General features: G+C 38.4%; 1 protein-coding gene across 1 annotated transcript in view; it reads left to right on the top strand.

The window, feature by feature from the left end:
- The window catches only part of dapk1 (death-associated protein kinase 1), a 167165-nt gene that overhangs the window by 50992 nt on the left and 92405 nt on the right, over positions 1-23768 (top strand). The window contains exons 3-4 of the mRNA XM_052019586.1: positions 15085-15306; positions 22615-22753. Of these exons, the coding sequence (XP_051875546.1) occupies positions 15085-15306; positions 22615-22753 (361 nt within the window). The remainder of the gene's footprint in view (positions 1-15084; positions 15307-22614; positions 22754-23768) is intronic.

Genomic DNA, 23768 nt, shown 5'->3' with positions numbered 1-23768 from the left:
TGATGTATGTAAAAAAAACATGGAGAGAAGTGATAGTAAATTAAATATTGTAAAGCAAAAAAACAGCAGATCCTGGAAGTATGAAATATTTCCTGAGCACTTTCTGTTTTTATTTCAGATTTCCAGCATGGGTTTTTTTCACTTTTTGATCTTTTTTATTTATTTGTCAATTCCTGTCAGATATTGATTTTCTGGGAATTATTGATAGAAGACGATGAAAAAGAAGTTATAACATTTTGATAACCACGTTTTAAATCTTTTTAAAATAAAAAGAGGCCCTATGACTAAAGGCACGTATTGTGCTTGCTTCACTATCAATTCCAGAGCCAAAATTCCTGTTTAGTAAATAATCTATTGATTTCAGTTATGCTTTTGGCATAAGATGCATCATTCAGTACTCTTGCATGTATCCATTGACCTTGAATCAAAGGACATGAAATGTTTTGTCAAGGCATTTGCAGAAAAGACACTTCTAATGTGTAGTTATTGTTGTGCAGCGGCAAGGAACTTTCTAATGCTGCTAGTAGACTTCCTTTTAACTCAAGGTTTCAAGGTAGTTTTGTTTGATATTTGCAACTTGCCAGTTTTTAAAAGAAATGTAAATGTGGACACTGAGATAATTAACACTTCCTCGAATTTTTAGTTTTCTGAATCAACTTGATCAGAACAGTTCTTTGTATTTCATAGAACTGTGTAATGAATATTCCATTGTAAGCACATTTCAATTTAAAAAAAACATACTCCCACAGTAATTTCAGCTTTCACAGCTTTCAGCCCACAGCAGCCTTTCACTAGTTTCACGTCAGGCTCTTCATTATTTCAATTTTTCAGCCTGGCAGACTTTGATATCTACATGGCAGTAGATGCGCTACAAGCACCTGCTTGTGTTTTTTTTGCAGCAGCTGTATTGAAGTGAAAGTATTACATTTCCCAGGTCATATAAGCTGATGTCCAGAAGCACCTTGGATTTGACTTCCGTGACAGAACCTTTGGCCAACAAACATTTTGGAATTGATGTGTCTTGACTGATGATCTATTTTATGAAAGAGAGACTTGTACTTATGCAGCACTTTTTCACATCATCTGTATGTGTACTCCACAATTAATTGGGTAGTTTTTAAGTTGTCACTATAGCCTTTTGGTTTCATACAAAATTCTGAGAGAGCATATATAAAGTCTTGAGAAAAGACCTATCTAATTTAATTTGGTGGTATGAGTTCTTGAATCCAGTCTAATTTTACATAAAATGCACAATTGAAGTATACATTTCATTGTGTTTATTCTTTGTTCCATCATTAGCCCACACTTTATAGTTTCTTTGTACTCACAAAGACCTAATTCCTTTCATTTTTTTAATAACATCTTTTCAGCAGAAATTGAGCTATATGAACGATAAATTCCATCCTGAGAGATCTTTTTATGACTGCAATTCTCAGTTTGTTCTTTGCAGACATTTAACTGCTCAACAGTCCAGTTAGTATCTGCAACATTTTTGTTAGTTCTTGACCCTAAGACTGTATATTTTGTCAGGTCCATGAAGACAGGACTCTGATTTAATGTTAATCAGGACCCTGATTCTGAAATCAGTCAAAATTTCTGTTTCCACCAAGCCTAATCTCACTGTCCACTTGCACTTTTAAACATTGGGAGAGTATTGGAGGTAATCCCTCCTGTCTGCCCCCACCCTGGGACTCTGCTCCCAGAGCTGAAACCTCTGGAAGCCTCTTGCCAACATCTGGATCCTGCTCTCTCCCACCACCGACACTAGGACCTCGTGTAGGAGTATGGACACCCAAAGAGAATTGATTGCTTGTGGCCAGCCAAGATCATTTTGGAATAAACAAATTTAAATGAAGGACTCTGTTTAAGCAACCTTTTGGTTAGAGGCAGGGTGTATAAATAGACTTTTTGATGTGTCACTAATAGTCTAGTTTTACTTCTTCGAAGCATGTGAGGTGACACCATTAATTTGCTTTTAATGAGAAAAATTGATTTATAAAGATAGGCAGCCATTGAAATTTTCATGAGAAAGTTAGGCTCAAAAAGGCACCAATACTCTACAGTTGTGAATCAATAGATGTATTGAAAAGTATAAGATGAAACTCACATGTTTTTCAAAAGAATGTTCCAAAACCTGATGCATGCTGTTGGAAATTACAAAAAAAAATGAAGTTTGGAAGTTTCAGATCTGGTCCTATTTGATCATTGTAATATTGTTTTATAAACACAAAAATGCAGTTCATGTAACACAAGCATGCCTGATTTTTTTTTTCCCCACACTCACCAGTCTCACCCACTTCCGTCCCCCCCACCCCCCCCCCCCCAACTTCCCATTAAATTTTTTTTAACTTTATTTATACAGTACGGTAACAAGCCCTTTTGATGCAGGCATTTGCTTCATCTACAGTTTATTTTCCATTTAATAATGTGATGAGTTGACTAGATGAAAATCTTTCATTGATTTGTCATGTGTGGATGAAAAATAAATTCTTGGATTTACTCTGTAGCCAAATTGTCTTTTTTCTTCAAAAACTGTAGCATATACAGGAAGTCCCCGACTTACGAACGTCCATACTTCGAACCGACCTCCGTAAAGCCTATTATTTTAAAAAGTCGAGTTACAATGGTTTGTACTAACGAACGGGCGGACTATTTTGCACGACGCTCAAAGCACTGCGTGTTTTGAGCAGTTCGTCGGCCCGTAATCATGGCTTCAAAGCATAAATCTTGTGCAAGTGATGGTGATGCATCGAAGAAAAGGAAAACGATCACGATTGAAGCAAAAGTAGAAATAATAAAGCATTCAGAGAGAGGTGAAACGCCAACAAACATTGGAAAAGTGTTAGGCTACAGTCTGTCAATGATCGGGACAATTATAAAGGACAAGGGGAGAATAATGGAGTATGTAAAAGGCTCTCCCAATGAAAGCGACAATTATCACTAAGCAACGCAGTGGTTTAATTCTCGAAATGGAAAGGCTATTGATAATTTGGTTAGAGGATCAAAATCAGCGTAATATACCTATTAGCCTTGGCTTAGTGCAAGAAAAGGCGCAAAACCTTCTCAGTGATTTGAAGGTTGCACGTGCAGCAAGTGAAGGTGCTTGTGATGAAGAATTTGTTGCAAGTAGGAGTTGGTTCAACCGTTTCAAAGGGAGGGTAAATTTACACAATATCAAAGTGCAAGGTGAAGCAGCGAGTGCCGACGTAAGTGCTGCGAGAGAGTTTCCTGAAATGTTGAAAGATATTATTGAGGAGGGAGTTTGTGCCTGAGCAAATATTTAGTGTAGACAGACTGGCTTTATTTTTGGAAAAAAAATGCCTGAAAGGACATACATTTCAAAAGAGGAAAAAACCTGCTCCAGGGCATAAGGCATCCAAGGATAGGCTAACGTTATTGCTTGGTGGTAACGCATCCGGGGATTTCAAGCTTAAGCCTATGCTTGTGTATCGCTCCCTAAATCCAAGGGCACTTAGCTGAATCATCAAGGCATCTCTTCCCGTTATTTGGAAGGCAAACACAAAGGCTTGGTTAACAAAAGCTCTCTTCGAAGATTGGTTCCTGAACTTTTTTGTTCCTGCTGCTGAATATTATTGCTTGGCCATGAAAATGCCTTTCGAAATTCTCCTTGTGCTTGACAACGCCCCCAGACATCCAAGCGCTTTAGATGACCTTCACCCCAATGTAAAGGTCGTCTTTTTACCACCCAACACCACATCACTACTTCAGCCAATGGATCAGGGAATCATAGCCTCCTTTAAGGCTTACTATTTACGCCGGGCCTTCTCACAAGCAGTCAGGACTACCCAAGATGATGCAATGACTTTAAAGGAGTTCTGGAGGAATTACAACATCTACGATGGCATCAAAGACATTGCAGATTCTTGGGAGGAAGTGAAGGAAACCAACATGAAAAGAGTCTGGAACAAACTGTGCCCCCAATTCACAGATGGCTTTAAAGAGTTTACAGCTGAGGACATCGCCGAAGCCAGGCAGGCTGTGGTTGATATTGATAATAATCAACTGCAGTTAGACATCAGTGAAGATGATGTCTTAGACTTGCTTGAATCCCATGCCGAAGAACTGACCAGTGAGGACCTCATGGAGCTGGAGCAGCAGAAGATAGCATTTGAGGAAGAAGGCTGGGACCAAGAAACCCCAGAACCCAAGAAGTCTTCGACGAATGAGTTAGCTGAAGCCTTTCGTCTCATTGAAGCAGTTAGAAAGTTAGAAGTTAGAGGAGCAAGATACTAACACAGAGGTTCAACAAAGTTTACCGGATATTTACCGATGGCCTCAGCTGCTACAAGGCCATTTATAATGAGAAAAAGAAAAGCTCTGTTCAAGCCACCCTAGATGTTTATTTTAAGAAATTGACTGCAGAAGTTAGCCTTCACTCTACAGCAGCAGAATCAGGCCCTGACTCTCCAGTAGCAGTATCAATCCCTGACTCTCCAGCACCAGGTCCATCCTGTCCAGCACCAGGCCCATCATCCAATTAATAGTCATTTTAATTGTTAATTAAGGCTCCTTCCAGTATGCAAGACATCAATTAGAACGAGAGTGTTAACCTTTAATCATTTTCTTTTCTATCTAAACAGTTTAAGAAATATTTCTTTAATGTTTTTTATACCTATATATACACACACACACACACACACACATATTCTCTCTCTCTCTCTCTCTCTCTCTCTCTCTCTCTCTCTCTCTCTCTCTCTCTCTCTCTCTCTCTCTCTCTCTCTCTCTCTCTCAATTATAAACATTTGACTAATTGACGCTAGATTTGAACTGTACATAACTGTTCCGACTTGCATACAAATTCGAATTACGAACAGACTCGAAAACTGAACTCGTTCGTAATCCGGGGACTTCCTGTATTTCATTTCCTAAGGAAGGCATGTGGGCAAGAAGTTCAGTTTCATGTTTCATTGAGGCCATGGTTACAAAGTAACCTCTGTGCATAGAGGATAATTCTAATTATATTGTATCAGTCACCATTATTCTTATTGAATAATTCAGGAGAATTTTATTTTCTTGATGTAAGTTTCTTTGTCCAGTTCTAAGATTTTAAAACAATTAATTACAGATTAAAAGGGAAAATGTAATTTTCAAGGGGGAATGAGGGATTTTTTGTTTCAATTAATTATCAGGATGGATTAAGTTTCAAAAAGCAGAGTTCTCGGAAGACATTTACCTTTTCAAGTGCCCATTGCTCTTAAATAAGGTTGATGGTTTCTTTTAGTAGTTATTACTTTATTCTTTGTGAGCTTTGTGGAACAGCTGAGCCATAGCTACTATGGACAAGCAAATTTCAATTCGTAGTTGGTGCTGAATTAGTTGAGTTCAGCTAGGGCAGCATGACAATTAGCTTCCTATCCATTGAGTTCAGAAGGTGAAATTTCAGCCAAGGTTCCCCGTTCTAACACACTTGCATTAGATACATGCAGATATCGTTTGAGGACTGGGCTCTACTGTAAAGCTCTCTGTGAGTAGCCTATTGATGTGACTGCTGATAATGTAAAGCTCATCGGTGATTATTCATGAGAGATGCAGAGGGTACTAGTTATGGAAGTATAAGCCAGGAAAGAATTAAATCTGGGGGGTGGGGGAGGAAAAATTCTTCTCAGGAAAAGTAAGCACCTCATTTAAAATCATTTTGTTAATTCTCCCTTCCAGTTTCTTAGCAAAACTATTTTTTTGGTTAAAAATAGTCAAAATTAATTTTGTTTAGTTACTGGGTGAAAAGGTTCCAGCTGAAAGATTAAAAAAGAATGTGTGTTGATGGTGAAGTAGGAGAGATTTAACCAACAGTAAGTATTTGTGACTTGGAACTTGCCTGCTTATATTAGGAAGCAGACTGAGTGTTATATTTCAGCTAATATTGCAAGAATGGCTCACAGTAAACTATAGACCGATTACACTTGGTTACCACTACACCACTGCAGAGCTCTGTACCACAATTCAATGCTAACTAGATGTCTTAACTGCACAATTGCACACCAATTTTTTGCTAAAGAACAAATTGTGAGGGGTCTATTGGAACTTCTATTTTTGGAAACTGGATGTTCTAGCAAATTATTAATTGACTTTGAAAAGTGCAATTGTTCAAATACTGCTGCAGTTCTCCTCTTGTATACCAAAGATGAAGTGAGAGTTACTGCCCTTGACATCAAGGGCTGTGCCATTTGCACAAGAATTCGAGGATTTAGACCCAGTGGGGAGGTCATTTAGTCTTTTCCCAGCAGGTGTTAACTTTTGGTGACTTGGAGGCAACGTGCGCACGATAATGTTCCCTTTCTCCTGAAGCCATAATCCTCCTTGATGATAGAAGTCACATGTTTAGGAGGTGTTGTTGGATTAACCTGAGTGAATAACTGGTGATGATTAAGAGTAGATTGGGCTGTAGTCTGGATTGGATTTGTCCTGCTTTTAGTGAAAAAGACATTCCTGCCAATTTTCCACCTTGTCTGGCAGATGCCTGTGATAAAACAGTTTGACTGGAGGCACAGCTAGTGCTGAAGTGCAGGTCCTCCATGCTACAACTGGGAAGTTGTCTGGCTGCATGGTCTTGGCATTATCCAGTGCTCTAAGTAACTTGTGGACATCATGTGCAGTGAATCAAACTGGCTGAAGCTTGGCTTCTGTGGCAGTGAGAGTCTTGGAAGAAGCCAAGCTGCATCACCCACTGGCACTTCTGGCTGCATGTGGCTGTGAATATTTCAAGCCTTGCCTTTAACACTCATGTGATGGGCCTCACCGTCGCCCAGAATAGGAATGTTCATAGAATTATCATCTCCTCCACTTTCATCAGCCACCAAAATGACTGAATGGGACAGGACTCCAGAGCTTTAATCTGATCTGTTGCTTGTGAGATCACTTTGCTCTATTTGTTGTATGTTGTTTAGATATTTAGCACACATGTAGTCTGTGTTGTTGTTTTGCCAGGTTGGCTCCTCATTTTCAGGTATATGTGGTGCTGCTGCTGGTAAGCATTTCAGCACTCTTTGGTGAACAAGGATTGATCTCCAGATTTTTGTTGGAGTGAGGGATCTGTTGGACCATGAGATTACTGATTGTGATGGTGTACGTTGCTCTTGTTGATTCCTAAGGCCTCATGGCTGCCCCAGTTTTGATCTGCCACATTTGTTCTGTCTTTTGACCCAAATGCAGTTTCACACAATACAATGGAGGGTGCCTTTGGAATAAAGATGGCCTTTGTCTCCAGAAGGACCATGCTATCACGGACAGATGCAACTGCCACAGCTGTTCTGGTGAGGACAAGATCCAGTAGATTTATCTCACTATCTGGTCCAGAGCTAATCTGGCAGCTGTGTCCATGGTTGGCTGGATCGTGGTGCTACCAACCCAGTCTTGATGATGGATATTGAAGTCATCCAACCCAGAGTACATTCTTTGCCCTTTTGGTGCTTCTTCAGAATGTTGTTCAGTGTGGAGGAACACTACTACTTCAACTGAAGGAGGATGGTAATCAGGAGGAGGTTTAACCTGATACTATGAGACCTCAGGATCTGCAGTGTATCTTCAGAACTCTAAGGGTTATAACTGTTTGTATAACACTATACAACCATCTCCAGTGAATCTGCTCTGTCTATGGGACAGGATGTACCCAGAGGTTGTGATGGATGTGTCTGACGCATTGTCTGTAAGGAATGATTCTTTGAGAAAGACCATGTCAGCTGGAGTATTAATAGGAGTAACACCCAATAGTCCAGAAAATCTGCTATAACTCACCACCAAAGTCCTGAGTGTGCTGGGTTATTAGACTTATTATAGGTAGTTTGCAAACAGTATGCAACCGTCTACTGCATTTTTTAAAAGATTTATTCACCTTTAGTGATCTAGCCAGGCCAGCATTTATTGCTGATCCCTAATTGCCCTTGAGAAGCTGGTGGTGAACCACTTTCGTGAACTGCTTCAGATCTTCTCGCGAAGGTACTCCTATGGTGTTGGACAAGAAGTTTTATAGTTGGTACACACTGTAGCCGCTGTACACACCAGTGTTGGAGGGAATGAAAGTTTCAGGTGGTTGATTCGATACCAAACAAGTGAACTACATTGTTCTAGATTGTGTCAGCCTTGGGATTTGTTGGAGCTACTCCCATCCAGGCAAGTGAAGAGTGTTCCATTGCACTTCTGCCTTGTGTCATGCAGATGGTGAAAAGTCTTGGGTTGTCAGGGTATGAGTCGCTCATCATAAGAAACCCTGCCTTCAACCTGTGTTTGTAACTATATGGCTGGCTAAATTAAGACTCTGGTCACTGGGATGGGATTACATCATTTAAAAGGCATCTGGACAGGTACATGGATAGGAAAGGTTTAGAGGAATATGTGCCAAACAAGGCAAATGGGAACAGCTCAGTTAGGCACTTTGGTCGCTATGAACGATTTGAGCCAAAAGGCCTGTTCCTGTGCTATATAATTTTATGCAAATCTTAGTGATGCTGTCCTTAATGGACTACTTGGTCCTTTAAAAGGAATACATAATTGCATTTGGGTCTGCCGCTTTGTGTACCAGGAGTGCCAGAAGATTTTCAAGTGAACAGGGTCCACTTATAACTGGGTAACATGAAGTACAGAGATTTAAAAACAAAGGACTAGAAATACTCAGCACGACAGTCAGCATTCTGCAGAGAAATAAATAGAGTTAAGATTTCTAAGTGCTTTGAGAGGCTGGTCATGGCATGCATCAACTCCAGCCTCCCCAGACAATCTCGACCGACTGCAATTCTCCTATCGCCAAAACAGGTCCACGGTAGATCCCATCTCTCTGGCCCTACACTCAGCTCTGGAGCACCTGGACAGTAAAGACACCTACGTTAGACTATTGCTTATTGACTATAGCTCTGCCTTCAATACAATAATCCCAAGCAAGCTTGTCACCAAACTCCAAGACCTAGGACTCAACACCTCCCTCTGTAACTGGATCCTTGACTTCCTGACCAACAGACCACAATCAGTGAGGATAGGCAGCAATACCTCAGGCACAATTATTTTCAACACTGGTGTCCCACAAGGCTGTGTCCTCAGCCCGCTACTCCCTATACACTCATGACTGCGTGGCCAGTTTCTGCTCTAACTCCATCTACAAGTTTGCAGATGATACCATCGTTGTAGGCCATATCTCAAACAGCGATGAGTCGGAGTACAGGAAGGAGATAGAGAGCTTAGTGGAATGGTGTTGTGACAACCTTTCCCTCAATGTCAACAAAACAAAAGAGCTGGTCATTGACTTCAAGAAGGGGGGCTGTCTACATCAATGGTGCTGAGGTCAAGAGGGTTGTGACAACCTTTCCCTCAATGTCAACAAAACAAAAGAGCTGGTCATTGACTTCAAGAAAGGGGGCTGTCTACATCAATGGTGCTGAGGTCAAGAGGGTTGAGAGCTTCCAAGTTCCTGGGAGTGAACATCACCAATAGCCTGTCCTGGTCAAATCATGTAGATGCCACGGCCAAGAAAGCTCACCAGTGCCTCTACTTCCTCAGGAGGCTGAAGAAATTCGGTATGTCCCCTTTGACACTCACTCACCAACTCCTATTGATGCACCATAGAAAGCATCCTATCTGGATGCATCACGCCTTGGTACGGCAACTGCTCTGCCCAGGACCACTAGAAACTGCAGAGAGTTGTGGACACAGCCCAGTGCATCACAGAAACCAGCCTCCCCTCCTTGGTATTAGTATTGGTTTAGTATTGTCACTTGTACCAAGGTACAGTGAAAAGCTTGTCTTACAAACCGTTCGTACAGGTCAATTCATTACACAGTGCAGTTACATTGAGTTAGTACAAAGTGCATTGATGTAGTACAGGTAAAAACAGTAACAGTACAAAGTAAAGTGTCACAGCTACAGAGAAAGTGCAGTGCAATAAGGTGCAAGGTCACAACAAGGTAGATCATGAGATCATAGTCCATCTCATTGTATAAGGGAACCGTTCAGTAGTCTTATCACAGTGGGGTAGAAGCTGTCCTTAAGTCTGGTGGTATGTGCCCTCAGGCTCCTGTATCTTCTACCCGATGGAAGAGGAGAGAAGAGAGAATGTCCCGGGTGGGTGGGGTCTTTGATTATGCTGGCTGCTTCACCAAGACACCGAGAGGTAAAGACAGAGTCCAAGGAGGGGAGGCTGATGTCTGTGATGCACTGGGCTGTGTCCACAACTCTGTCTTTACCTCTCGTGTACAAGTGACAATAATAAACCAATACCAATTTCAGGTCAATGACCCTTCATCAGAGGTTTGATATGACTGCAAGGACTGTCTGTGTAGAGCTTGCATATTCTCTGCATGACCACAAGTTTCTTCTGGGAGCTTTAGTTTCTTCCCACATCCTTAAAAGTGTGCAGGTAGGTTAACTGGTAATTGTAAATTACCTCTTGGTATAAAGGTTTGTGGCAAAAAGAATAAAGTGGAATGATGATGAGCTCATGTGAGAGACGATAGATTGCAGGGATTGAGGAAAAAGAAGAAGAAAATGGTTTGCTCTTCTGGATAACATTATTCTTCTTTTGCACTACTTATTTATTTTTGTAACTTAGTAGTTTTTATGTCTTTATAATGCACTGTACTGCTGCCTCAAAACAACAAATTTCGCAACACGTCAGTGATAATAAATCTGATTCTGACATGGACCTAATGGACCATATGGCTTCTTTCTTTGTTGCTATATGTATAAGATAAGAAATGCTGATTCTATTTCTGCCTTCATGGAATGCTGTCTGACATGCAGCATGTTTCAGGTATTTTGTTTTATTTTAGATTTCCATTATCCGCAGTGTTTTTAAATTTTTCTGTTGCTTGGTGTGTATTTTTATGCAAATCACTTTTTGAAGCTGGTCATGCTTCTGTCTTTGTTTTCCTGATCAACTTCATCGTCATTGTGATGTATGGAGATAACTGTTATTGGTTAAGATATCAGATCTGTAATATTCACTTTCCCTCCTCCCTCCCCTCCCCCCCAAATCCCTCCTTTTTTTGTTGATATCGACATTAGGAAATGGAGATGTGTTTTTTTATGGACAGTCTTTTAGCAATAATTGGGATATAGTACCAGGGTGTGGCTTAGGCTGATTCAGCAATTGCCTTCCTTTCTAATTTTTTTTTGTTGCTTTGCAAAATCTTTTGGCTCATAACATTTTCAGAGAGATTTGTAATATTTCAAGAAATTTTGTTTGAAGACATTCTAAAAAGGACGGTTGCATTTCTTGTGAAGTATCCAGATTTGACTACTTTCAGTATATAATATTTTCATAGCAGCTGTTGACTTCATGTGCATCGCTTGTCATAAATATATCAACTATGGTTTATACTTCCCATTTTTTAAAAACTTCTTTTGAGGAAGTGTGAAAAGGCATGTTTTGTGGCTACAGTTTTGGTGTTTTTAAAAATGGGGTTTTTTTCATAAGGAACATTTCTGGTTGTCTGAAATGGGGAAATCATCCAGACTGCCTGAGGATCTGTGAATTTGTGGTCTGATATGTAATTATATTGCATCAATTTATTAAAACCTTGTTCTTTCCAGAGGAAGTTTGATAATTGCAGAGAAAATCTTTGTTCAAAGTATACTCTTTAGGATCCCATCTGACAAGTACCAAGCATTGAAGCATGTAAGATGGCCTCTGAAGTTAAAATATGTCAGTCTATAAAATATTCAAAGCTAATCTTAGCTTGCAATTTTAAAAACAATCCCAAGTAACAATGAGCAAGATTATTTGATTACTGACTATTTTGAGTTTCAGGATTTTTACAAGTGTACTGAGATTGCATTCCACAATTCAGTTAGTTTTTCTTTGAGAAATGAAACTCACTTGATGGATTTACGGTTTGAACCTTTAATTGTATTCAGTAGCCCTGGAGCTAAATTTGCAGAGGGAAAGAATGAAGTGCATGAGCAATGCATTTTATTTTAACCATACATAAACAGATCCTGATATCTTTAGTCATGTTAAAAACAAATGCCATAGTTACGCATCTCTGCCCACCCCCTCACTGCATGTTCAGTCCTCCTTTTCCACCTTGCCAGATCTTTGCCCACTGGTATTTCAATCAAGTAGCATGACAACTTGTACCTGCCAGTAACGTAACCCAGTATTACACAATACAGACTTGCAACCACCAGTATTAAACCTGTTTCACAGTGATGGACACATCCCAACCAGGTGAATGCATCTGGGTATAGCAATGATATGAACTTGGATAGTTTCTCAACCCAAGAGATTTGGCCCCTAGGTATCTTGCCTCTTGGTCCTAGGCCCAGCATTGTGAAAGCCACAGGAACCTGAGCCTGGCATTGGGTGGGCTCTTCTCATTACTACCACCAGGGAGGAGGTGCAGGAGCCTGAAGACCCAAACTCAACGTTTCAGGAACAGCTTCTTCTCCACGATCATCAGATTTCTGAATGGTCCATGCACTCTACCTCGTTATTCCTCTTCTGCAATATTTTATTTATTTTCTGGTAACTTGTAGTAATGTTTATGTCTTGCACTGTACTACTGTCTCAAAACAACAAATTTCACAACATATGTCAGTGATGATAATTCTGATTCTGAGAACACCAAGTGTAGGCTGGATGGACACATCCCATTGTCCAAGTGTGGCCCAGAAGCTACATGTTGTGCACTGTGAAAGAGTTTTTGTTTTCTCAATTACTACACGCTGTAGAAGTAATTATCTATATTTCTTGAGAGTTTTTTTTGTGACTATCTCTGTGCCCAGCCCCCATCTCATGAGCTTTTCATGTTTTCTGTATATCTCTTATTTGTAATGGTACACCTTTTTGACATCCGTGTTAATTTTAGTAGTTAACCACCTCCCCTTAAGCACTTCTCAGTTGTTTGTTTCCATGTCCTGTATTTTTCATTTCCTGTGTATTTATGCTTCATTTCCCCTTTCCCATTTCCCTTTTGTATATTGCTTGTGGCCAAAACATCAGGTTGCTTGGGCTGTTCAACCCTGCTGAGTGTTTCCAGCCTTCCGGTACAATGCAATTCCCAGCACCTGCTGCACTTTGCTTCTGTTTCTTTGTTGGAAACCTGCAATCAAATTGATTGTTCAAAATGTAATCTAACCTTTCCTGCATTGTCTCAACTGAGTTCAAATGTATTTTAGGCTTTGTGGGTGAGAAATCTCCTCCCTGCATGTTTTACTGACAGATTGTGGCATGTAATTTGATGTAAAATAAGCCTCCAGTTTTTACAAAATCATTTCACCTTAAAATTGTTGGTGGCCCTGGGGAGGGTGGAGGGTGCACTCAGGGAAGAGGTGGAAGTAAAGTCAATTAACTTTATGTCCCTTTATGGAAGGGATAGAATACATTTTTTAATTTTACTTTTCTAATTATAGTGAGAGAGCTGGAGGAATGAAGAGAGATTTCATTTGAGCCATTTTGAGATGAATAGAATAAAAAAAGCTTTTGTACATATTTGGTGGTTAAAATTATACTTCAATACTCTTGTAGCCTTTTTGCTTTCGTGTAGGATTTAGTTCATCGCCACTTGCTATTTGGGGAAATGTTGAAGTTCATAAGTAAAATTTTGTGTTTTTATTTTCTCTATTGCCATTCATCTTGTATTATAGGTGTACGTCAGGTTTTCAGATCAATATCTGACTTTAGTCTGTGTTCTCAATCCCTGTAAGGATGGGTTGGCAACAAACTATCCATGATACAGCTCTCCTAGGAAGTCTTGATTTGGACAGAAACATCTTTTACACCTATCACCACAATCTGCTCATGACACCTATTCATTGTAACTGTTGAAAAGGACTTATTTGTCATCTATTGTACTCTTTCCAGAAACCTGCTTGACCTGATGAAATACAAGGATATTTTTAATTGCTCCAATTTAATTACACATGCTTTATTTCAGCAGTTACATAAAGCCGAAGAACACCAGAGCCTTTACTGTCCTGCATTCCAAATTTGAATATAGTGCATTTTGTAAAGGAACAGAGCAGAGATACTTGCCTAATGAACTCTCTGATGATTATGAACGTATCCAGTAATTTGGCTATATGGACGACAAAGTTTCCAGGCTTGAATCCATCTGTAGTGATTCTGTTCCAGTAAATTGTAGCATTCTGAGGTTAATGGAGAAAATCTAACTTGGCTTTCAATCACAATACAGCAACCTTTGCTGAAAGATTCAAGAAATTGGGTCCATGAGTACCCAGCTTTATGCATGTCACACACGAGCAACTTAGCATTAACAATAATTTCCATTTTGAAATTGTGGTCACCTGGAATTTGGATCAGGTATTTCCAGGCACAGTTCACCTTGACAATCTGTTGTTTTCCTGGCATTAGTTACCGCTGCACATTTCCTCCATTATCAGCATAAATTGCAGTTTTGGATGCAACCTACAACCTTCTTCAAACATTTACACTACAACTGGGAGTACCTAGACTCACTTATTAGATTTCTCTGTCTCTTTGAATTTTGGTGTTCTCTTCCTCTCCCTTGCAGCCTCTCTAACCTTTGTGACAGCCATAATATATGTAGTATACTCTGGCTGTCACAGCGTACCAATCAGAGATGACACCCTTCTGGCACTGTTGCAAGTGAAATGTTTCCAGTAATGCCAACTTCGGTACGGTCCCACTCTAAATTGTACAGGTCCTGCCTAATGGATGATCTTTGGATGAAAACCATCAAATCTGTGCTTCTAACGTACCTTTGGCCAATTTTGTCCTGTTTTGTAGGGGACCTAATGTAGTGTTAGCACTATATTGCAGCCCCCAAAAAGGGTGTAGTCTAATTTCTAGGGACTGGTACCCTGTATTGCACTGTCATTTTCCTCAAGTGACCTGGAAAATCTGAGTTTGTACTCAGCATTTGGATCAGGTTCTGAAGGTGACTAGTTCCTATGGACACTCAACCCTGGTAGATAAACATGTGCAGGAAGGCAGGAGAGAAACTTGGTGAAACACAAAAAAAAATCAAACTCATCCAGAAATAATGTTGTAAAATTTATTATAGCAATACTTGGTGCTATTTGTAGTTACACCCATGAAATATTTATGTTGTAGTTATATTTACATTATACATTATAGTTCTGTCTTTTATTTTACAGTGGACAGTTTGCAATAGTGAAAAAATGCACAGAGAAAAGTTCTGGAATGGGATATGCAGCAAAGTTTATCAAAAAACGGCGTTCAAAGTCAAGCCGCCGTGGGGTGAGCCGTGAAGACATTGAGCGAGAAGTCAACATCTTAAAGGAGATACAGCATCCAAATATCATAACTCTGCATGATGTTTATGAGAGCAAAACTGATGTGATCCTTATTCTTGAACTGTAAGTAAATCTTTAAATTGTTTTGCCCTCATTGTTATAGATGAATCGAAAAATCATCTTTTATTTGAGTGGGTGAGTTTATTTTTCAGGCATTATTGTGAGCAGCACTACCAAAAGAAAGAGAAAACAATGTAGAATTAAAAATAGTGTCATTCTCTAATCTTTTTTGTTTTTGATTCCAAAGTCTAAGTTATTATTATGGGGTTGTGAAAAGTGGTCTGATCTTTGCAGGATTCCACTTCCAAAGCTTCTGCTAAATCTGAAAAACTGTCTTCATCCATTCACCCCTATTTTCTCCTTTGTCTTTCAACTAGTTGGCTTCCCATTATACAACTTATCCCCTAACTCAGCATGCTCGAACCTTATTCAATCAAATTATGGGTACCTTCATTAAGGTCTTTTGAACACTTAGATAGACTACGTCTATGTGTCTCAACTCCCGAACCCCTCTCAGAAATTGGTTGCTCAGTCAAGACTTTGAAATCTGCATTAATTATTCATTGTTATATTTTTGGATTCCATTTGGTTTTCTTTCTCCTTTTAAAAGAGATTCTATTATCTTTCACTGCTCTTGTTAAATAGTTTGCATATCTGAAAGAAGGTATACTTCAACCCACATATCTGCAACACCACTAAGAACAACTATTTTTACCTCTATAATATTACCTGACTTGGTTGAACCCACTCCTGAAGACCTCAGTCATCCTTTTTATTTATGGAGTTTGTTTTTTATTGAACAGTTGGTTAACCAGTTCACTTTTGGTAGACTTCCCTTTATTAGCTCCCTCAATCTTGGTTTTTAAAAAACCTCCGTATGTGTCCTAACTCTTGCAACGCATCATGACCCAGCAGCCCTACATTACTGACTACATTGGCTGTCAATTATGCAATGATTTTTTTATATATGAAGAAAATCTTTATCCTTATTTTCAAATTCTTCCATGGCTTTGCTCCTCCCTGTTCTGTGTTTTCTTCTAGCCCTATTACCTTTGGAGAAACCTGTAGTCCTCCCAGTTCTATACTGTTGAGCATTCTCAAATCTAATTGCTCCAGCAGGGGTAGCCATATCTTCAGAGACATTAGGGCAAATGATCAAAGGCTGATCAAAGATACTGGTTTTAAGGAGCACATTAGAGGAGGAAAGACAATATAAAGCAAGGAGAGAGATCCACACTTTTAGGCCTTGAAGTGTGGATCTCTCTCCTTGCTTTATATTGTCTTTCCTCCTCTAATGTGCTCCTTAAAACCAATATCTTTGATCAGCCTTTGATCATTTGCCCTAATGTTTCCTTGCGTGTCCTAGAATAGATATTTATTCAGATTTCCTTAAATATATCTGCCTGAGCTATCTCTTGTGATGTCCCACATTTCAAGCACTCAGTGAAGAAATGAATTCTCTGTTGGATTTAATAGTGAATGTTTTGAATATGGACCTCGTGAGTAGGAGTTTCATGTCATCTGCAAACTTGGAATTGTGCCCTGTATACGCATGACCAGGTCTGACTGCTGACCTACATTAGCTCTTTGTTAAACGATGCCTTGACTTTTGTTTTAAAATGGTTCATACTGTTTTTCAAATCCCTCTTTGGCCTTGCCCAGATCCTTCACTAAAAACTCCTCCAGCCCAACAACACGTGAAATATCTGTGTTCCTCCATTCCTAGCCTTTTAATCATTATTAAGTTTAAATGCTGTGCCCTTGGCAGCTTTGCAATTCCACTTCTTTTTCTTTCCTTAAGAGACCCCTTGAAACCAACTTCCTGCACTATGCTTTAGGTCATCCAATCTCATATTTCATTCTGTGACTTAATAGGCTCCTGTGAATCGCCTGTAACATTTTACTGTGTTAAAGGTGCCTCATAAATGCAACTGGCTATCATTGCCAGGGAGATAATTTCTGGACATATTTAGCTCCTTTGTTAAATATGAGTATATTAACTGTTCATCAGTGGACTGGCTTTGTACCTTTTTCACCTTTTTAGTGACCCGTTTCATGTTTAGTTGGGATTCTGACTTCTGACTTTCTGACAATAGAAGGTTATGGGCCAAACTTTGGCAAATGGGACTAGCTTGGATGGGCATCTTAGTCGGCATGGACCAGTTGGGCCAAAGGGCCTGTTTCTGCGCTGAATGGCTCCATTAGCTCCACACCATTGGCTCCTCGGCCAAGAATATACACCTTTCTTAATTTGCCCGGATGGAGTTTATTTAATATTTCACCTGTCTGTTTTAAATGAGGCTATATCATTTCCAGCCTCATCTTCTTATGTCAAGTCGATTTGACTATTTCCCTAGTAATAAAAGATTAATTTTTCTTCCTTTATGTCATTACAGGCTTTTTTTTAAATGCTGATCTTATCTTTCCATTCCTTAAGGAGCCTATTCCAATGCTGACTTTTTATATTTCATATTCTGTGAATTAAATCTTTAGTTACTCTTTGCCCGCTGAGTTATTTGTTTTTTTTATTTACATATTTGTATTCACCATAATCCTGCTCGTTTCCCTCCTCTCTGTGATCTATGTTCTTTCCTTTCACTCAGTTTTCCACTTGCATGATCCTTCATTTATTGTATCTTGTTAATGTTTAGTTTGGGGTTTTCTTTGCAAAATCTGTAATTTTACCTCCATGCAAATTAGACAGTCAATACAGTGTCACACCTTGTGTGATGTATGTTCCTATTACATGCATGGTCAGTCAGTTGTGATATTTCAAATGGGGTGGTGCCTTTTGAGCCATACCAAAGTGACTTTGTAAGTCACCTACAAATGTTCCAAGCACACAGGTACCATAGCATCTATTTTTAAATTGAAGATTTATACATGACCTCCTTAAGAAATCATTGTATATAAAATTGCTTCTAAATCACAAAGGGAATAAACAATATTCTGCACTGGGCTGCACATCAAGTCAGGATCTGATTGTGTGGATTCTTTTTCAACCAGTTACTTCTCAAGAAAAGTGGTAAAAAATCTGCTTCCTTACACAGAACTTGATGTCTTTGCATGTAATTACATCATAAGCAAGCACATTCAGCAGGGCAAAATGGTGATTTGTCTATTAACCATTACAAAATTAACAGAATTCAAAAATATATTTGAATGATTGAGAAGGAAATGGACTTGCCATGACACATTGCAAATTCAGAAGCCATTTGGTTGAGAGTTGATGATGTGCTTTGCCTTCTAACCCAGTCTATTCTGCATGAAACCAGAAGGAAATTATTGTCCAATGTCGTTGAGCATTGTTCTTTGTAACCACATTTTACCATCCAAACAAGCATAACTTAATTGCCTATATCATTTGAGACCCATATAATTTTGATCAAATAATAAATAAATTGCAAATCTAAATGGAATGGAATACTTCATTTACATGGTCTATTTCAAAACAAGTGTAAAATACTTGTTCTAGGTTAATTCTGGGCCATGATGTAAAAGTTTTTTTTTTACTCTGCATAAAAAATGCATGTAAGTGGGGAATGAGAACTTCCAAAAAAAAATCACAACAGCTTTGCAGGCTACTTTTGACTAACAGACATCAGATAGCAGCTCTTTGTCAGACCTCAAACACTTATGTCCCTCTCTTCCTGCTGCCTCAGCGGCTCTATCACCATGAAGGATCTCTGTACCTGCACTCCAAGGTTCTTCTGTTCTCTGCATAGTTTAGTATCAGTTATCATTTACTACATGTTTGACAGCAAGTGAATTAACATTGCCAAGTATTTGAGTGTAATAAATGATCACTTCCAAATCCTTTCAGTTCAAGCTATTGTCACCGTAATCCTTTGTCTCTTATTACTTGTGAGGCGTTTGTCCTGTTTTAAAATACCTTTTGTCTATCTCACCACAGAACATTGTCATCATCAAATTTATATTAAACTAGTGCAGGTTTTGTATTTCTCACCTTTGCCAACACTAAGCTAAGAGAGTTCTTCCACAGAAGATAGTATTAAATAGCTGCCTTTTAAGCAACTATTAACAAACAGAAAGGATCTAAATTTCCAATTAAGAAAAAAATGCCCTGGTTTATGTTGTGATAAGATTAATTCTTGTGATAAGATTAATTTATTACAGGCAGTTCTTTTTTTACTTCCAGATTTAAGCAAATGTGGTAGCTTAGTGGCCACATTATCAGACCGATATCCGAAGGTCAGGACTAATGTTCAGAAACTTCAATGCCACGTTTGTAGCTGGGGAATTTACATTCAATTAAGAAAAACTAGAATAATATCATTAATGGTGACTGTGATACGACTTGCTCTGTGGATAAAACCTTTATAGTTCATGGATGTCCTTCAGAGAAGAAAATTCTGGCAGAATCCCAAACCAACAGCAATGTAGTTGACTCTATAAACAATCTTTGGAAATTGCCTCGCAAGCATCTCAGGAACAATTAGGGATGGACAACAAATACTAGCCATGCCAGTGATATCTGTATCCAGTGAGTGAATCTAGAAAATAAACTCTCCACTTTTCCCCACCTTTCCATGGCCCAGCAAAAGCATAATAACCTCTGATGCACTGGAGTAATGCCAAAGAAAATCTGCTGAGGTATTTTATAAACAATAAAATCACAATCCATTCATTTGAAGATTGCAGTGGTTTGACATCTGGCTCACTGGGTGATGTTTCCCATGTTCCCTTTAAACTGAGGCCCCATTTCCTGACCCCCTTTTAAACTTACAGGCTCTGTTTCCGACACTCTCCTTAAATTCACCAGGCCATGTGTCCTGCACTCCCTTCAAACTCATCGGAACCTCGATATCTGTGCTTGTTTGAACCTTGCAGTGGCTCAGTGCCATGTGTGCTGGATTAATGGAGTTTTACTATATAGTATTACACATGGCAAGTCAGATTATGCATTTATTTTGTGAGATAGCTTTCTTCTCAATTTTCAGTATAAGGAGCTTTCATATGATCTTATTACTCTATTGAATACATTTCTCCTTGTTATCTACTGGTTTCTTTCCTAGTTCCAGTAGAAAATTACTGGAATTCTTTTTTTAGAAAATTCTAAAGTTAGAAATTTAGTTAGAAAGTTAGAAAATTCTTTTCTAATTCCAGAGCTCATTTAGCAATGTTAGAAATATATTTGTCAAATTTTCTATAAATACTTAGAGTAGTTGAATTTATATAATTAAAGAGATTAGAAATCCACGAGATTAAAATATTAAAGTATAGGAAGAGTAAACAATAGAAGGGAGCAAATTCAGATCTCAATTAACCATGTAGTTGAGAGTAATGAGGAAAATGTCAGATTGTAGGAATGTTTGAATGGTCTGGTCTGTTGGGCAGAAATTAGCAAATGGAATTTAATCTAGAGAATTGAGGTAAAGCATTTGGGAGTTCCACTGCTGCAAGGGAATATTACAATAAATGGGTGGAAATAAAGGACTTTGGAGTGTATATTTACGTATCTTTTGAGATAGCAGGACAGATCAATAAGAAGGTTAAAATGGCACATGCATAAGAACATAAGAACTGGATGATTTACCTTATTTGCTGAGGTGTAGAATATAAAAGCAAGGAGGTTATGCAGCAACTGACCATAGTTTGAGTACTGCATGCAGTTCTGGTCACAGCATTGCAGAGAAGGATGCAATTGTTCTGTCAAGGAGCCTGTTATAATCTTGTTAGGAATGGTAGATATGAAGAAAGATCAAAAGACCTAGTGTTTTCTTTGAAGTAGAGGAGGCAGAGGTGAAATTTAAATGAGGCATCTAAAATTATGAGAGGTCTGGAACAAGCAAATAGGAAGGACCCATTTCCTTTCAGTCAAAAACTAAGGGATATAGATATAAAATTATTGGTAGAAGGATTACAGATGAGGGGGAAAAATCCACTTAGAAGACTGTAGGGATCTGGAACTCATTGTTAGAAAGGTCAAAGTCAAGTTTATTGTCATATGCCCAAGTACGTATATGCACAGGTGCAATGAAAAACTTACTTGCAGCAGCATCATGGGGACATAGCATCAGATAAGCAGCATTCACAAGAAAAACATAAATACAAGTTATTCACAAATTTTACAAGAAAGAACAGAATTAGAACAAATAAAGCCAAGTCTTTTTTTTGGTAGAGGTTCTCTTTCAGTAGTGGAGGCTGAAACCATCATTACTTTTATATAAAAAAATTAGTACTTGTGTCTGTACTTGAGCAATAATCTGGTGCTTCAAGGTGGGTGATTAGGCTGGGTAGCTCTTTTCCATCCAGCAGGGATATGATGGCTGTAAATGTTTTCCTGTGTGCTGTAAATCTGATTGTATGTACAGAAAGGCTATAAATTGAATTTGGTTCAGAGAAATACAGAAATAATAACTATTTGAGTTTTCCAGTGTAAAAATTACACTTCCTGAAACACACAGTTTGTTGTGTTAAATAGGAGTGGCAGTACAGATAAACTGGTGATTAAGTAGAGTAGGTAGAAGGGAAAACGTGGGCGAAGTAAGAATACAGAACCACAAGTGTGGGAATATAGAGGCTGGGAATGATATCAAGTGGAACCACAAGGGCTGAATCAAAATCTAAATATGATCATCAAGTACTGTATCAGACCAGTTTTATTCTGGATAAAGTAGAAAGGTGCAAGTTATTTGATTCTGTTTTCTTGGTCTTTTCCATAAAAGTAAAAAACCTTAAATAGATGAGTGAGTTTGTCCATGATACTCAAAGAACCGGAATATTAAGACCTATTAACTTTTTGAATTAATTAATGTATTGTATTTTTGTTGAAAACATTTATATTGATTAATCCTGAAGAACTCCAAGTAGAATAAGTGAGGCAAAATATTTCTGTTCAACAATGTCATGTATTTTTTTTTAAAACAAAAGGACTTAAAAGGGTTCTGTAAGTTGTTTCAATTGATTTTAGTGTTGTGCAGGTCAAATGCTTTTATTTCATTCGGAAATATTTTGTGTGCCTACTTTATAGTGTTCATTTTTCTTATTTAAAAACAGTATATTTATAAATCAGGTAAATCAGATTAATTAGCTTCAAATGATTGCAGGCTATTAACTTCTGTCAATTCAAATCTTAAAAATGGGCTTGGATAACTTAAATCTTTTAACCGTAATGTCGTACCAAAGTTCTAAGAAATCAAATAAGACCTTGTTTTATGGGACAAATTCCATTAGCTATCAACCCAATGCCATTGTCACTTCCAGTGTCACTCAGGGCAAGTAGCTTTAATTTCACAATCTTAAATAGGATATTTTATTTGAGGGATCTTAAAATTGACATGTTTGAGCAATTATTTTAAGCGTGTTGGAAACAATCCTGTGAAGTTATTTTTCTTGAATTAACTTCAGTGTGTCAGGGGGAGAACTGTTCGATTTTCTGGCTGAGAAAGAGTCCTTGACAGAGGAGGAGGCAACAGAATTTCTGAAGCAGATTCTTAATGGCGTCCAATACCTCCATTCCAAGTGCATTGCCCATTTTGACCTTAAGGTAAGTTGAGTATGAAGTTATTTGGCTCTTTTTTTAAATGCATCAGGTGAAAAATACTCGTATTTGATCATGCTTAAACCACAATGTCCTTTTAAATGCTCTTATCTTTGAGATACATTAGCCGTGGTATGTACGATTGAATAGTTAAATTGATGCACTGAAAACTGTCATGCATTTCTATTCCCAATAACTGAAAGTTGATGCTCAGTATTTTACTTTGCTTCCTTACCACCTTTCCTCCTCCCATTTTAAAAGCTAGGAAGGTTAAGTAGTTCATGATCTTGTCTTGGTTGGTCTTTCCTCCTTGAAGCTCTCAAAGCAGGGAGCTTTACTTTATGCTGATGCTATGATACTAGAGAGTGGTTGTAAAGGTTCTTGATTGGTAGGGGGATTAAGGGTTGTGAGGAGAAGGCAAGAGAATGGGGTTGGAAAAAAAATCAGCCATAATTGAATGGCAGAGGAAACTTAATGGGCCAAATGGCCTAATTCTGCTCTTATCTCTTATGGTCTTAAAGATATTAAATCACTAAAATGGTGAATTATTTGAATGGGACCATAATGAAATTCTTTTGGATGCCTTTTCTCAAATAATGTTGCTCAGGATGTTTCTGTTATAACTGGGGAAAAAATATTTCAATGTAAACACAAAATAATCATTTTATTAGTTGCAAGTGAATGAATATCAGAATTTTTTCTTTTATGGTTGCTTTCTTGCTTTGGACATAAACATTAGGAATACTTAAGTTTTGTCCTTTCCTCTCCACAATTTGTTGCCTCCTCCAGATTCTACCCAATAGCTGACTGACTGAAAATGAAGGTATAACAGACATCTTGTCTGAGAAAGCTACACTCATTCCATAGTAATGGGATGGAAATTGCATCTCTGTGAACCATCAACACAGACTCTGGAGTTCAGTAAAATTTTCAAAACAATAATTTATATAATGTTAAATGAGGTTGTCAAGGGATGTGGAATCAAGTTAGGTAAATGGAGTTGGCATACAGATCAGCTCTG

Source organism: Pristis pectinata, chromosome 7 (assembly GCF_009764475.1).
Source record: "Pristis pectinata isolate sPriPec2 chromosome 7, sPriPec2.1.pri, whole genome shotgun sequence".
Lineage (NCBI taxonomy): Eukaryota > Metazoa > Chordata > Chondrichthyes > Rhinopristiformes > Pristidae > Pristis > Pristis pectinata.
The sequence above is the reverse complement of the archived record's forward strand: the minus strand, read 5'-3'. Positions and strand labels throughout refer to the sequence as shown.